The following is a 14,597-nucleotide window of genomic DNA, read 5'->3' as shown; positions in this document are numbered from 1 at the left end:
CGTCTATACTACAGCCCCCCAACACATCCTTGTACTTATTTGTCTCCTTTCATTACGTTTGTGCTCGAGGGTCTTTGCATTCTAGTACTAACTTGTGCTCAAAAATGGTGGTGTCTTGAAGGCAGAGATGGTATTGTATTAAGAGTTATCTTTGTGTATTGTCTCTATAGTTAATTGGCATTCCAATGTTTAATGAATTAGGACTAACACTTGGCAGGAGCAAACTGAACTGATTATGAAATAGGACCTAACTGCTTTAAATGAAATGAAGCTGCTGGGACAAATTATACCAACTAGTCATCTATCCACAGTACTGAGAGAGGGAAGTTACAATTGCCAGTTTTTAGGAATAATGGTGAAGAGAAAGGCAGTGATTTATTGAGTGCTTACCATATGCCAAGCACTGTGCTAAGTTTCACACACATAATTTCAGATGTGTTAGAAGCCCAGAGCTGGCAAATGTGACATTTATCCATAGATTCTAGTATGACTGCTTGGGCCAATCCACCTGCTAGCCCTAAAAATAGCTTTTATCCCCCTCTCCATGGTAGTCTTTCACATTCTCTACACTGTGTGTGTGTTTAATATTACAGTTTAACAAAGTAAAGAACAGGTGCAGCTTTTTGAAAATGGGATAAAAAGCTTAGGAAGAAGTTTTTCTCATTGTCAGGGATGTTCAAACACAGCTTTAGCTGACTTCTCGGTGGGAACTGATGCATCTAATAGGTGATTAATCTAGTTGATTTAAGGTTCTTTCTCCTGGCAGGATTTGATGAGGGTAGAATATAAAGATGGTTCTAAAACAGGATCAGCAAACTTAAAAAAAAGACAGGTCACACTCTTTCTGGTGTACTCCGGGTGGTAGGGAGAGGGAATGTCAGCACAGAATCTGGATCTTCTCCTACTCCTTTATTCTTCCTTCCAATCCCCTCAGATCTTTGGAGGAAGACTTTTCTTCTGGGTCACTGTCTCTTCATGGTGCTCTCGATGTATGATTCCAGTAGGAAGATGGTTTCATCCACCTGGATCTCACAGGCATCCAACCTGAGTGAAATAAATGAGAGCATTTGTCCAGACTGAACATTTATCAGCACATTTAAGATTAGAGGCTGGACTGATTACCCTCGAAAGTACTGGGCAGAAAGCAAGAGAACTAATAGCTCATTCTCCCATTGACCAAGCATCTTGTGTGTGCTAGGCACTGTGGAAATTGATGAGGATTCAAAAAAACAACACCTCTGTCCCAGGAGAAGTTATAGTCTAATTTGCAAGGAGGAAAAAGCACACGGTAAAGGCACAGGTGTAAAAGGACCTAGTGTATTTTAAAATAGAAGCTGAGAGTGGCTGAGGCTGAAAGTGATTAGGAATAGAAGGGAATACCGCTTCTACTGATAATACTGATAAAAATCATCTATGAAAAACCCATCTGAGCATCATACTTAGTGGAGAACAACTGAAAACTTTCCCTCTATGATTAGGAACAAGACAAGGATGCCTGCTTTTTACTTCCATTCAACATTTCACTGGAAGTTCTAGTCTGGAAATTAGGCAAGAAAAACAAACAAAAGGCATCTAGATTGAAAAGAAAGAAGTAAAGCTATTTCTAATTCACAGATGACATAATCCTACAGACAGAAAAAACTCAAAGGATCCACAAAAAACTTACCACATCTAGTACATGAATAGGCAAAATTGCAGAATATAAAATCAAAACACAAAAATCAGTTCTATTTCTATATATTGGCAATAAACAATTCAAAAATGAAATTTAAGAAAACACTAAAACAGCATCAACAAAGAATAAACAGGAATAAATTTAACAAAAAAAAACTATAAGACTTGAATACTGAAAACATCAATGAAAGAGATTAAGGAAGAACTAAGTAAATGGAAAGACCTTTCATATTCATGGGTTGGAAGATTTAGTATCATTAAGATGGCAATCTTCCCCAGATTCAAAGCAATCTCTATGAAGGTCTATGGTGAAGAGTGAAAGGAAATGAGGAAGAAGGGACAGGCTAGTAGGAGACCATGAAAGGACTTGTACGTTACGCCAAGGAGGCTGGTCTTTATGCTGTAAACAAGAAGTCACTAAAGCATTTAAAGTAGAAGAGTGCTACTATCAATCCCTTTAAAGAAACTAACTTTGAAAGCATTATAAGAAATGGTTTGAAGGGGGAGGTGACTGCAAAGGTCTTGGAAAAAGGTGAGAAGGGCATGCATGGAGAGCAAGATGAAAGGCCAAATTTGGGACACCTCTGCTGAAGTAACATCAAGAGTTGCGGTGAACATGAGACAGAGAGAGAGAGAGAGGAGAGAGAGGAGAGAGAGGAAAGAGAGGAAAGAGGAGAGGAGAGAGAGGTGAGGGAGGAGAAGCTGAGAATATCTTCAGAAATTTGAGCTTAGGGAAATAGGTGGATTAAATTCTGTTAATTGAGGTGAGGAGGAAGATAGTGAGTTTCAGTTTGCTCATACTGGAGGGGTGGGAGGACATCAAAGTGGATTTGTTTGGAGGGCATTTTGAACCAGAGCTTTGAAGTTTGTGAGGCTTACTTGTTGACGTTGCGCTTCAGGGTCTCTAGCTGCTGGCGTTCGGGGGCTGTGATCATCTCCTCAATTTCCTGCAGTTGCGCCTCCTCTGCGCCTGTAGCCTGCATAGATGCAATGATGGCTTCTACCCTCTGAGACTTTTCTAGTAGACGCCTGTCAGAAAAACACAACTCTGAGGCATGTCCCCTAGCCTTGGAGATTTCATCTCATACACCTGGGGCATATCTCCCCCTTTACCATGTTCCTGGTCAAAGTGGACAATGTCACTCTCTAAGGATGTTTTCTACAAGTTTAATTAGAAATGTGACTTTATTCCTGAAACTCTTGCTGCTTCTCACTTGTCCTTAAAGTTTGGTGCCAGTTTATATGTTGCCCATAAATTTAATCTGCAGAACTATTTCACTGGGGATATCTGACAAAAATGTATATGAATGCATGATTATGCCAACCTAAGCCAATAATTCAGTGCAACCAGACAGGTTATTATCTCTACTGGTTTCCATTTCTGTAGGAAATTTCCCCATAAGCTTTTTGGCCTTGAAATATGTAATTACTCAGCTGAAAATGCTACTCACTTGTTTTCTTTGGTTTCAAATTGTCTCCTTTCTATTAAGTTGGCTACACTCTGAGGAGAGAGAAGAAATGCACATAGTTCTACATAAGTAGCTCAGGCAAAACAACTAAAGGGGGCGTGAGGGTGCGACAGCTCTGTAGAGGGAATGCGGAGGAGTTACCTTGTAGCACCTGTGCAGCAACATTCGGGCAGCTGACAGGATGTTCACAGTATATAAATAGAAGGTCCGGGATGGGGCATGGTCTGGTGTTTTGGGAATTTCCTATTTGTCCACAAAAAGAAAAATAAGAGACATTATACTTTCCTTCAGAACTGGCAAAGTAAATACCTATGCCATCTGGAGTTACTAAGCCCTCTCTTTCACCTATATTCCCTCTTCCCCAGTCATATAGCATCTGTGTTTATAGCATAATCAGCCATATGGAGGGCTGGGATGTCCTGTTTTTTCCTTTGATTGTCAACATCCTGAGTGAGGAGGAAAGAGAAGGCACTTAACATTTACTGAGCATCTCTTATGTGCCAAGTAGACTGCATTTGATTTTTACAACAAACTATATTATTTCTGGAGAAGGCAATGGCACCCCACTCCAGTACGCTTGCCTGGAAAACCCCTGGATGGAGGAGCCTGGAAGGCTGCAGTCCATGGGGTCGCTGAGGGTCAGACACGACTGAGTGACTTCACTTTCACTTTTCTCTTTCATGCATTGGAGAAGGAAATGGCAACCCACTCCAGTGTTCTTGCCTGGAGAATCCCAGGGACGGGGGAGCCTGGTGGGCTGCTGCCTATGGGGTTGCACAGAGTCGGACATGACTGAAGTGACTTAGCAGCAGCATATTATTTCTGTTACCTCCATCTATCACCATTTTGTAGGTGGGAAAAAGGACGGTAGGTAATTTACTTAGTGTAACTGGGTGATAGGCGGAGCTGTGACTCTGATTCCAAAATCCATTCTATCTTACTTCCTTTTAGGGTAGAGTACATAGCTCTGCATGCAGTGAGGACCCAACAGATGCTATTGATAGACTGACCGGTAATAAACTTAAGACTTGAGGAAAGGATAAATCATAGGAACAAGGAGCTAAAGAAAAAAAGGTACGGTGATTCTGGGGTAATTTCTTGGCTTTGCCTCTTTTTCACAAGGCCAGATAAAGCTCCACAGTTATCTTGCAAGTGCTTGCTATGTCTTTGTCAATCTTTTTTTTTTCCTTTTGTCTCAAAGACAGATACAGAGTTTGTTTGAGGTTCAGAATATTTGCTTTAGCAATTTCTCTCATCCATTACCTCTGCTGGTTGGCAATTACTGTTACCTGCAGTGATATGAAATTTTCTGAGAGCATCTTATAAAGCATATCCTTTGCCTCCTTCGCTGGAATCATTGCAAAGTCTTCTACCTGCTTCTGCTCCAAGTGTTTCTTTTGTAAAACTAGACGGAATATTCTGGCACAGCGAGATCCAAATCTGGAAAGGAATAAAGAAAGCAAATGGCATGCCAACATAAATTAGCTTTAGTTTTTAGTCACAGAGGGTTGTTTAGTTCTATGTGTGGAGCAAGGACCTGAAAGGAACAGTAATCAGAGAATCCTTCCTAACTCCATTGATCATGACAATACTGCTAATCATAAGAGTCACCAACTGCTGACTCGAATGCCTCAGTTCCTGCATTTGTAAGGAAAGGTGTTAGGAAGGCTGATGAATTGGCATCCCTGGGAATTAAGCAGCAGGGTATTTAGGGTAAAGAGCAGTAATAGATGGGATCCATAGTAGTCCAATGGAAAATGGGGCAAGATGTGCCAAGGTGTGCCTATACTGGTTGGTTACCTAGTGATCAAATCACTTGTTCAAATGGGGTGTGGAAAGGAACTATCTGACCCCCAACCCTTTCAGGGTAACCACCTTACCTCTCTTGTACGACAGACTCCAGAGTGGCCGTGGCTAGAGATCCTAGAGCCTTATGCAGGTCTTTATGTAGAGAGTAAAGGTCACTCCATAATGTTTTGGCCTGGATATTGTGCTCTTAGTTTTATTCCCAAGTATTTAATTTAAAATTTAAATACTGTTTTGTTTTTCACATTAGTCTCATTTATGTTATGTGTTTCAAAACCTTAATTAACTAAAGGTGCTTAAGTCAGGGTTTTGCTTAAGTAAAATTTAGTTGGTTAAAAGTCTGTTTTACTTCTTTATCATCAGTGTTTTAGTTCAATTTTCTAACTTACTTAGTATACTATATGTGTGTGTTAGTCGCTCAGTCGTGTCCAACTCTTTGCAACGCCATGGACTGTAGCCTGCTGGGCTCTTCTGACTGTGGAATTCTCCAGGCAAGAATACTAGACTGGGTTGCCATTCCCTTCCACACTTAGTATACTAAATATCATCAAATCTTTCCTAAAGTCACTCTTCTGTTTCATAGTTTAGGCTGCCTGACTGTTAAGGAAATAACCACCAATAAGGATACTGATGACATACATTCCTCCACCACTGTCGCCAGACTTTCCAACAAACTCTAGCTATTGAAAAAAGAGAGAGAGAACTTGAGTTATCTGAATGGAAAGTCCAATGATTCTGTTTCCAGAAGAGCAAATCTGGTCGAGTTGGTAGGAGGAAGCTCTCCCATCAGGTGATGGTAGAGAAATTGTCTGAGCTGGCAAGGTAGAGAATGCAGCTGCAGAAGACTGCTACCAGTTATCAGTGGCAGAAATTAATTCTAAACACAACAGAAAAAAGAAAAAAAAAAACTTACTGGATCATCTGCCAGCAGAGTGAGATACTGATCAAGAACTTGCTTAGAGATGTTATAGCCAACAGGGAGGGATCTGAAGATCTATGGAGCAAAAAGACACAGTGAAAATGAGTTTGGGAACTTAGAACTGGTGACATTGCTGAAATAAAGATGTTTTAATTTCAGATATCACAAGTATAAAAATGTCCCAAAGTACAGCAGCATTGTTGGTAAGAGTAAAAAACTGGAAAGAATTCACATGTCCAATAATAAGGAATTCATTAAGTACAGCATGGCCACATTAAGTGGAATGTGATATGGCCATTATAAAGAATGAGACAGATCATGAAAAGGAAGTTTATATATACTGTCATATGAGAGAAGCAAGTTTAGAACAGTATGCAGAGTATAATCCCTTTTAAAATTTTTGTTAAAAAATATACATATACCTACATTTAAGTGAGACTATGTATAAGAAGTCTGAATAAAGATATGTATCAAACTACTGACAAAGATCTCTGGGGTTGGGATTATCCAAAACTACATATGTATTTAAACTAGAGTATATTACATACAAGAAGGACAGATTGTAAGGATTCAGTTTGATGAGTGTTGATAATTTTATATACCCATGTAACTACCATCTATAAGATACTTGCCTGCCACTTCTGAAAGTTTGGGGAACCACAACTTTGAAAAACTATACATTTCTAGGGACTTCCCTGGTGGTCCAGTGGCTGAGACTCTGTGCTCCCAAAGCAGGGTGCCCACGTTCAATCCCTGGTCAGGGAACTAGATCCCACATGCTGCAACTAAGAGTTTGCATGCTGCAGTGAAAGATCCTGCATGCTGCAACAAAGATCAAAGATCCCACGTGTAGCAACCAAGACCTGGTGCAGCTAAATAAATAAATATTAGAAAAATAACTATAATTTCTAAATACCAGTCATATAATTATTTTTGTCATCAGAAAAACATTTACATTAAAATTTTTGTTATATAATAACTTAAAATTTAAACACTGTAAAAATACAACTATATTTAATATGGATAAATATTGGTATGGTTAAAAAGTAACAATATAAAGTATTTGATATATTAAATATTTTTTCAATCAAAACTTAATAAACAAAACATTAAAAAATTAAAATATACTGAAAAAACAAATAGAAGCAGCCAAATAATATCCTGAGCACTAAAGCTCAGATTCCAAACAGTGAATACTTAGAATAATTAAGAGTAATCTGTACCATATATATACAACGAAATACTACTCAGCCATGGATTAACCTAGAAGTTATCATACTAAGTAGAGTAAATCAGAAAGAGAAAAACAAATACTACACAGTATCATTTATATGTGGAATCTAAAATATGACACAAATGAACTTATCTACAAAACAGAAACAGACTTACAGAGAACAGACTTGTAGTTGCCAAGAGGGAGGTGGGTAGGGGAGGGTTTGGCTTGGGAGTTTGGGATAAGCAGATGCAAACTATTACATATAGAATGAATGAACAACAAGGTTTGCTGTATAGCACAGGGAACTATATTCAATATCCTGTGATAAACCAGTAAGGAACATGTAAAAGCAGAGAGAGAGAGAGAGAGAGAGAGAGAGAGAGAGAGAGAGAGAGAGAGAGAGAGAGAGGGAGAGAGAGAGAGAGAGAGAGAGAGAGAGAGAGAGAGAGAGAGAGAGAGAGAGAGAGAGAGTGTGTGTGTGTGTATATAAAACTCAATCACTTTGCTGTATAGCAGAAATTAATGCAACATTGTAAATCAACTGCACTTCAATAAAATATATTCAAAATGACAAAAAAAAGAATTACTTGTACTTTGACTAAAATAGTGGTTTAGGTTTTTAAAGGTTGAATTCCCAAGAGACCAAATATTTCATTACCTACCACCTGGGGATAATCACTGTCCCACCTCAAAGGGCAAAAACCCTTTCTTTCAAGGTCCAGACCTTAACCTAATCCCAGGCTCTACATCTAATAATTATAACATCCAAGAGTCAGTCAGAAAACTAGTATAAGAAGCATGCAGCTCACCTCGTTGGAAGACAGTGGCTGGGTGAAGGGGGCACCAGAGGGAGTGGTGACCTCACTCATCCGGAGCATGGTCCTCACAATCTCACTACTGGTCTAGGTTTGAACAGTGAACTGGAATTCAGAATTCACTCTGCTGCGTGGGCTCTGGCTACATGCCAGTGGCCACATCTGGTAAATAGTGTAATGTTCCTGATAGCCACTGTCCCACCCACTTAGAGATCACCTGATCCATCCTGTTGGCAACTGCACTGACAATGGCTTGGTCACGGAAGTGCTGATGGAATCTGTCAAGGTTGGCTTGCCAATAAATCCCATCATCTGGAATGGGCTGAAGAGGAGAAAAGTATTAGAAAGAAACATTTAGATACAATGAAGTTTTCTAGGAGGAGTTTGGATTTTACTGTTCCTTTTCCTATACAGTAGTGACTAAATTGGGTGGAGAAAAAAACCATTCAATTGTGTGGATTTAGTGAAGTGAAGGTCGCTCAGTCGTGTCTGACTCTTTGCGACCCCATGGACTATAGAGTCCATGGAATTCTCCAGGCCAGAATACTGCAGTGGGTAGCCTTTCCCTTCTCCAGGGGATGTTCCCAACCCAGGGATCAAACCAAGGTCTCCCACATTGCAGGCGGATTCTTTACCAGCTAAGCCACAAAGGAAAGCCCAATCAGAGGTCTACTTTTCTTTATCCTGTCATTACCTTATTTTAGGCTCTAATCTTGACTCATCTGAATGACTGTAAGTAGCCTCCTAACTAATTTTCATTTTTTAAAAATGAACACTATAAAAGAGAATAATTTGGTTTTCTGTTTTTAATCTTTTTCTTTTTGCACTGTTCTCCCCGTTTCTCATAGAGCTGTGCTTTTCCAGCTTTTGGGGTACAATCCCCCTGAAGAATCTGAAAAAAGCTATGAGTACTCTATAGAAAATTGTACAGATGAACAAGTACAGGTAGACTCTCTGAAATGCATCCATGAAGTTGTACAAGTTATGAACCACGGTACTATAGTAACATTTCTAAATCGTAAATCTAGCTACTTCATTCACCTGTCTAAAATTCATCAACGACTCCCCCTTATCTTCAGAGTGAAGTATAAACCTCTTAGTCGATCAAAAAATATTTACTGATGTTATGCTAGTATTCCAGGTACCAGGGTCAAGATATTGTCCTCAAAGAGTTATAGTCTATTGGGAGTACAAATAATAAATAATTTCATCTACCTTTAAATGCTGTGAAGATGAAATGGGAAAATGTGGTAGAGAATAGAATAGAGAGTGGGCAATGGTGCTCGAGCTCTTAAAAAACAGCATTTGAACCGAGATTGGAATGATGAAAAAGAGGCAACTACATGAAGATCTGAGGGAAAGTATTTGAAGCAGAAGAAATCCTAGGGACGAAAGCCAAAAGACTAGAAAGAGCACGTATGACCTATTTGAGGGATGGAAGGAAGAGCTGAGATTGGAGAGCCTTGTCTCCAGCATATCATGCCAAGTCTTAGTTCATGTAAGGGATAATAATCCATGGTAAAGATCTGGATTGCTTCTAAGAGTAGTGGGAAGTTATTAAAGGAGTCAAAAATCAGTGATGGGTTTTTTTTTTTAAAGAACAATTTAGCAAGTCATTTTGGCTCTTATGTAGGTATGAAAGTAGGAAGGGAGACCACTTAGGAGAGCGTTGGTGAAGTCTTGACTACAGTGATAGTGGTTTGGACTAAGGTTACTGGGAATGGTAAGAAACAGTCAGATTTGAATTGATTTTAGAAATTGGGTTGACAGGTTTTACTGTGAGGTCAGATGGTTCCCAGGACTTTGGTCTAAGCAAATGGTATCCAAGGTGATTGGTCTTGGTGATGTTCCTAAGATGAGGAAAGCTTAGGAGGGAGTAGATAGCTAGGAATGAGAATCAATTACTCTGTTTTAGTCATACTACTTTTGGGATGGTTATTAGACATCTTTATAGGGATGCTGAGAAGGCATTTGAATGTAAGAGCTCAGGCCTACACGTATCTTTCTAGACTCATTTGTGACCACGCATCCCTGTGGGTCTTCCAGCCACAATGATCAAGTTGAACTTTTTCTAAGCCCTTTATTTGTGCATAAGCTACTACCTCTGTCCAATGAGGTTAAGCCTCAGAAGAGAGACAGTAATGGGCAGGATAGAGACAGTAATGGAGTGGCCTCTTTGTTAGTCTGTCCCTGGCCAACATTTGATGAAGTTCATAATCCCACTACTTCTCAACCCAAGAACCTTGAAGCTCTTTGGGGCTTGGTATCTCAGTGCTCTTCCTGGCAGGACTCAGGGTGAGGACTCCAAGTCCAGAAGCATCATTACCTCTTTGTTATCTGTGCTCTGTTTTGGTCTCTTGGCCTTGGGCTCCCCAGTAGCATCTTCGTCAGACGATCTCCTCCTTTTACCTTTCCCTGCCAAACAGAACAGTTGCACTGATAGGCTACATCTCCTATGATGACAGGAAATTGTGGAAGGTGACAGCAGGTGTCGCTATCCCAAAGACATCTGTAGTGGCCTCTAGGCAAGAGATGTTGAGACGGAGGAACTACAAGAAATTCAAGTTAATGATGAAGTCATCTGAAACTCAACATGTTCAAAAAGAAACTCATAGTCTCTCTCCCTCAAACTGCTCCTGTTCCAAGGCTTCCTTTCACAGTGAATGGTATGCTCATCCTTCCATTACGCCAGCCAGATGTCATTCTTGATTTCTGTTTTCCTCATCCCTTCTATGCCTAATTATTCACTGGTTTGTCTACATTTACCTTTGCCCCATCCTTTCTGCAGACAGAAACATATTTTTAAAATGCAAATTAGATCATGTTACTTCCTCTAAAATCCTTTAGTAGTTTTCTTTCGCATCTAGGATGCATCAAGTGCTCTATGAGATCTTGCATGAACCTTATCGTATGGCTCTCTTTCCTTTGCTCTCTATGCTTTAACTACACTGATCTTCTTTTAATTCCTCAAATATACCGTTTTTTCCCTCACTACAAACAATTCCTTTTGCCAAAAATGCTTATCTTCTGTACCTCTTCACACCTTACCTCACTGATTGGCTCCTACTTCTGCTTCAAATCTTGGTTCAAATGCCATTTTCTCAAAGAAGCATGTGCCCTAAACTCCCAGGTAAATCTGATCCCATTATATATTTTCATAACACTCCTAACACACTTTTCATACTTTTCCTTCATAGTACTGATCACAATTTGTTAGTTATATATCCATGAGTCTATCTGATTAATGTAAGCTTCCTATACTAGACTCAAGCTCCATAAGGGCAGGGACCATAATGTTTTTTTCATCACTTTATACCATAGTATCTGGCATAGAGCAAATCCTTGGTAACTGCTTCATTGGTTAACAATGAAAACATTCATTTAATAATCACTATGAAACGTTCAAGAAAGAATCTACAATTAGGGCAAGTCACAGATCTCAGGGTCAAAATTCCTTACCTATCAAGCTCAGTTTAGGAACCAGGTACATGTCCTTTTCATTGATGACAAGAGTGGGGGCAGGGGGTGGTGGCCCAGTATCTGAATTCTCAGTGGCAGGCACCAAGGGGCAACGCTGCACAAAGTGTGTGTCCACTAGTCGCACAAATGTGTTTGATACCTCGGCATAGTCCATGGTCTTGCCATCTGTGTGACAGGAGGAAACAGGCAAATGAGACGGCCTCAGGTAGCTAAGGGTTCACTCCAGCATCCAGTCAACCTATGCTTTTGTTAACAGCTGTGGATACAGTACTGACCCTCCATAGTCTCTGTGAGCCTATCTGCTACTTTCTTCACAACAGCTGACATTGTCATTTTGCCATTCAACAACAGCTCCTCAACAATCAGCTCTCCAGTGTCACTGTATAGTGTTTTGGCGGTATAGATGTACCGGGGATACCTAAGCATTCGCAACACCCGGTTGCACTGGGCTTCATACTCCACCACGCCACGTTTGTGCACTTGATATATCACCAAGTTGTGCTGGATGAGGACACAAAGGGCTTTTTTTACCTAGAGAGGATATAAAAGAGAAGAAAAATCTGAAGATGCAGTTCATTATTGCTGGCAAGTTTTGTCCAACAGTTTCCTAAACATCAAGAGACAGCTGCAAATTGCTCCCTCTCACCACTGGAATAGTTAGTAAGAATCGAATGTCAGTGGAAAAAATCAGGAAGATTCCTTACTATGATGTTCATATTTCCGCCAATCTTTATTTTTCAAAGTAAAGTTTACTTTCCCTATATTATTCTCATTCCTAAAATGTAGTACTGAGATTAATAGACTCATTATGAATAAATGAAGTATGGGATAGGAGGAGCAAAGATTTGCCTAAGAAGCCACAAGGAGCCAGAACACTTTGAGAAGCAGAACCTTGGGCCCTATGTCTCAATCTCTCTCTCCTCTCAAATAACACCATTCTGATTCTAGGGCAGACTTTGCTCTTTTCCATTTTGTGGGGTTATCCGGTCTCTTACTCATGTCTGACTCTTTGCAACCCTATGGACTGCAGCACACCAGGCTCCTCTGTCCTTGTGGGGCAGGCAGTAACAATATTAAAGGGTAGGTAAAACAAATTAATGAAATGAAAGCAAATTGATGTGATCCAAACTTACCTGATCTAGTGATGTTCCTGTGTCATGGGCAATAACTCTTAGGGGCTGGCTGCCAGTTCTGATTAGGTGGACTCCAATTTTTTCTACAATCTCTCCAAAATGCTCTTGGAGCAACAAAGAACACAGTTTAATTTCTGCTTGAGTCATTATGCTGAGGAGTCTCAGAGCTAGGAAAAAAAAACACAACAGTATGATGGGAAGTTTTTCTTTTATGTTGGGAGCAGAACTGCTGAATGTAAATTCATGTTCTTTCTAGATGGCAATTTGACAGTAGATATACCAAAAGCCTTAAAATCTTGCATCTCTTTGACCTAATTCTTTTGTTTTAGATATTTTGTTCCAAGGGAATGATAAAAATATGTCACGTCAGAATACTGATATTCTGGGAACCTAATAAGTGATTATTTCAATAAATTATGGTATATGCATACAATGGAATTCTATGCCAACATTCACAATACAATATGTATTAGTGTAGGAAATTATTCTGTAACTGAAAGATGCGGGTTACAAAGCAAAATGTAGAGGAAAGTTCAATTACTGAAAAAATCCCCACATGCATGCATCGAAAAAGAAGACTGGAAACCTATGTATATGAGATTTATCTTTATGGGATCATGTATGATTCTAATTTTCTTGAAAGACTGGGTGTAGATGGTTTTGCGATCTGTCACAGACTTTAGATTCTATACGTCATTGTTTCACTCCTATTGGGAGTGAACAGGCAATGACAACTTTGCAAAGTAAGTTAGGAGGTAAATGATAGCTTTTCAACAGGGTGTTTCAGATAGGAGATGAAGTATGTTGTTAGCAGGGCAGTATTTAATTTTGAAATTTCGATTTCTTGACTAAGTAGACAGAAAAAGAAACAGACATGGTTGACTATATAATCACAAGTGCTATCAAACACTGGTGTGTTCATCTATTTCTCCCAATCCCTCAGAAGCCAACCAAGACTATGCCTTTCAGCTTCACTATCCCCGTCCACAGGTCTTTGGGGACACATTCCCAGACCCTCTGCCATCCTAGAAAAAGGATTTCTAGGGAGCCTGGCTCCTGGCTCTTCACTCCCTTCCCGCTGGTTCCGGTTCCGGAGTGGATGCCCGGGTCCAGAGACAGGGCTGCCTCGTTCAGACAGCATTTTCCACTAACCTCGGGGTCAATGCAAAGTAACGCCGCCGAGTTCCCCACGACTGCTTTGTGAGGTTCCCGCTGACCGCCCGGGCAGAGGGGGAGCCCAAGGTTCTTTCGCGCAGGAGCACGGCCACCGAGGAGGACCGGCGAAGAGGAAAAACATGTGCCGATCTACCCCAGCGTTTCGGTGGTTTCCGGGGACGCTCTTTCCTTCTTCTCGCTGGGAGTTTGGAGGACCCACGAGGGGCTGTTTGAAAAGCCGGCCGGCGGGCGGACTCTCTTTCCTGCGCCTCTTTGGTTCTGGGAGGCGGGCCGCGGGGTCAGCCGCCGCGCCACCGCCTCTGTGGGCCGGGCGGACTCACGTGACTCGCGCGGGCTCTGGAGAGGCTGGCAGCACTGAGGAAGCGGTGGAGGCGGCAGAGGAGGCGACAGCAGCCGGGAGCCAGCGGCCTGGCGAAAGACCGGCCGGCTGCCCTCTCGGACGGACAGCCGTGGCGAAAGAGAAAAATGGCGGAGGCTTCAGCGGCCGGGGCCGGCGCGGGCTCTGCGGTTGCCGCGCACCGGTTTTTCTGCCACTTTTGCAAGGGCGAGGTCAGCCCCAAACTACCGGTAAGAGCCCGGTTCCTCTGCCCTCCGGCATCGGCCCGGATTCCTCTCCCAGATGGCCTGGAGTGGGGATTAAGCTTCCCACACAACCCCGATTCACCTGACATCGGTCTCTCAAGTACCCTGCTGCCCGGGCGTCTCGGCCCAGGCTCCGCAACTCTCGCTCGGATGTTCCACCTGCCCTTCACTTTCTCTCCCGTCTTGACCAGCTCCTCCCATCCCCCCCGCCCCCCGCGCTCCATTTTTAATTTTTTTTGCCTTCTTTATTTAGCAAGTTCTCTTCTGACACGTCGCCTGTTTTCATGCACTCTTCTTCACCTTGTCTCCTTCCCACGATGACCTCTC

The 14,597-nt window shown here is 41.4% G+C and overlaps 2 protein-coding genes across 4 annotated transcripts in view; one reads left to right on the top strand and one right to left on the bottom strand.

The window, feature by feature from the left end:
- POLR3C (RNA polymerase III subunit C) lies at positions 334-14,148 on the bottom strand. 2 transcript variants are annotated; one of them, XM_005677744.3, is made up of 15 exons: positions 13,665-14,148; positions 12,513-12,679; positions 11,655-11,910; positions 11,359-11,544; positions 10,226-10,314; positions 8,117-8,221; positions 7,894-7,986; positions 5,863-5,943; positions 5,578-5,629; positions 5,024-5,084; positions 4,433-4,583; positions 3,285-3,386; positions 3,126-3,175; positions 2,554-2,703; positions 334-1,044 (listed from the first exon to the last, which is right to left on the bottom strand). In XM_005677744.3, exons 2-15 carry the CDS (start codon positions 12,657-12,659, stop codon positions 963-965), a joined length of 1,605 nt encoding a protein of 534 aa, XP_005677801.1. In that variant the 5' UTR covers positions 12,660-12,679; positions 13,665-14,148; the 3' UTR covers positions 334-962. The 2 variants fall into 2 exon arrangements, with proteins under 2 accessions (XP_005677801.1, XP_005677802.1); XM_005677745.3 differs by lacking the exon at positions 7,894-7,986 and having other exon boundaries at positions 13,665-13,807.
- Positions 14,071-14,597, top strand: part of RNF115 (ring finger protein 115) — a 73,102-nt gene continuing 72,575 nt past the window's right edge. The window contains exon 1 of one of the 2 annotated variants that reach the window (XM_005677766.3): positions 14,071-14,255. In XM_005677766.3, coding sequence (XP_005677823.3) covers positions 14,154-14,255 — 102 coding nt within the window. In that variant the 5' untranslated portion in view covers positions 14,071-14,153. The remainder of the gene's footprint in view (positions 14,256-14,597) is intronic. The other variant, XM_018046006.1, reaches the window with a different exon arrangement.

The sequence above is a fragment of the Capra hircus genome, chromosome 3 (genome assembly GCF_001704415.2).
Source record: "Capra hircus breed San Clemente chromosome 3, ASM170441v1, whole genome shotgun sequence".
NCBI classification, from domain to species: Eukaryota; Metazoa; Chordata; class Mammalia; order Artiodactyla; family Bovidae; genus Capra; species Capra hircus.
This window is presented reverse-complemented; position numbering and strand designations above follow the sequence as displayed.

Bases quoted from the DNA above. Each gene is read 5' to 3' on its own strand.
- POLR3C (XM_005677744.3), bottom strand. From the start codon at position 12,659: ATGACTCAAGCAGAAATTAAACTGTGTTCTTTGTTGCTCCAAGAGCAT. The intron at 3,387-4,432 runs GTAACAGTAATT...GTGGACAAATAG, and splicing joins AAAATTTCATATCACTGCAG to GAAATTCCCAAAACACCAGA. The intron at 1,045-2,553 runs GTAAGCCTCACA...TATTTCACTCAG, and splicing joins CTGAAGCGCAACGTCAACAA to GTTGGATGCCTGTGAGATCC.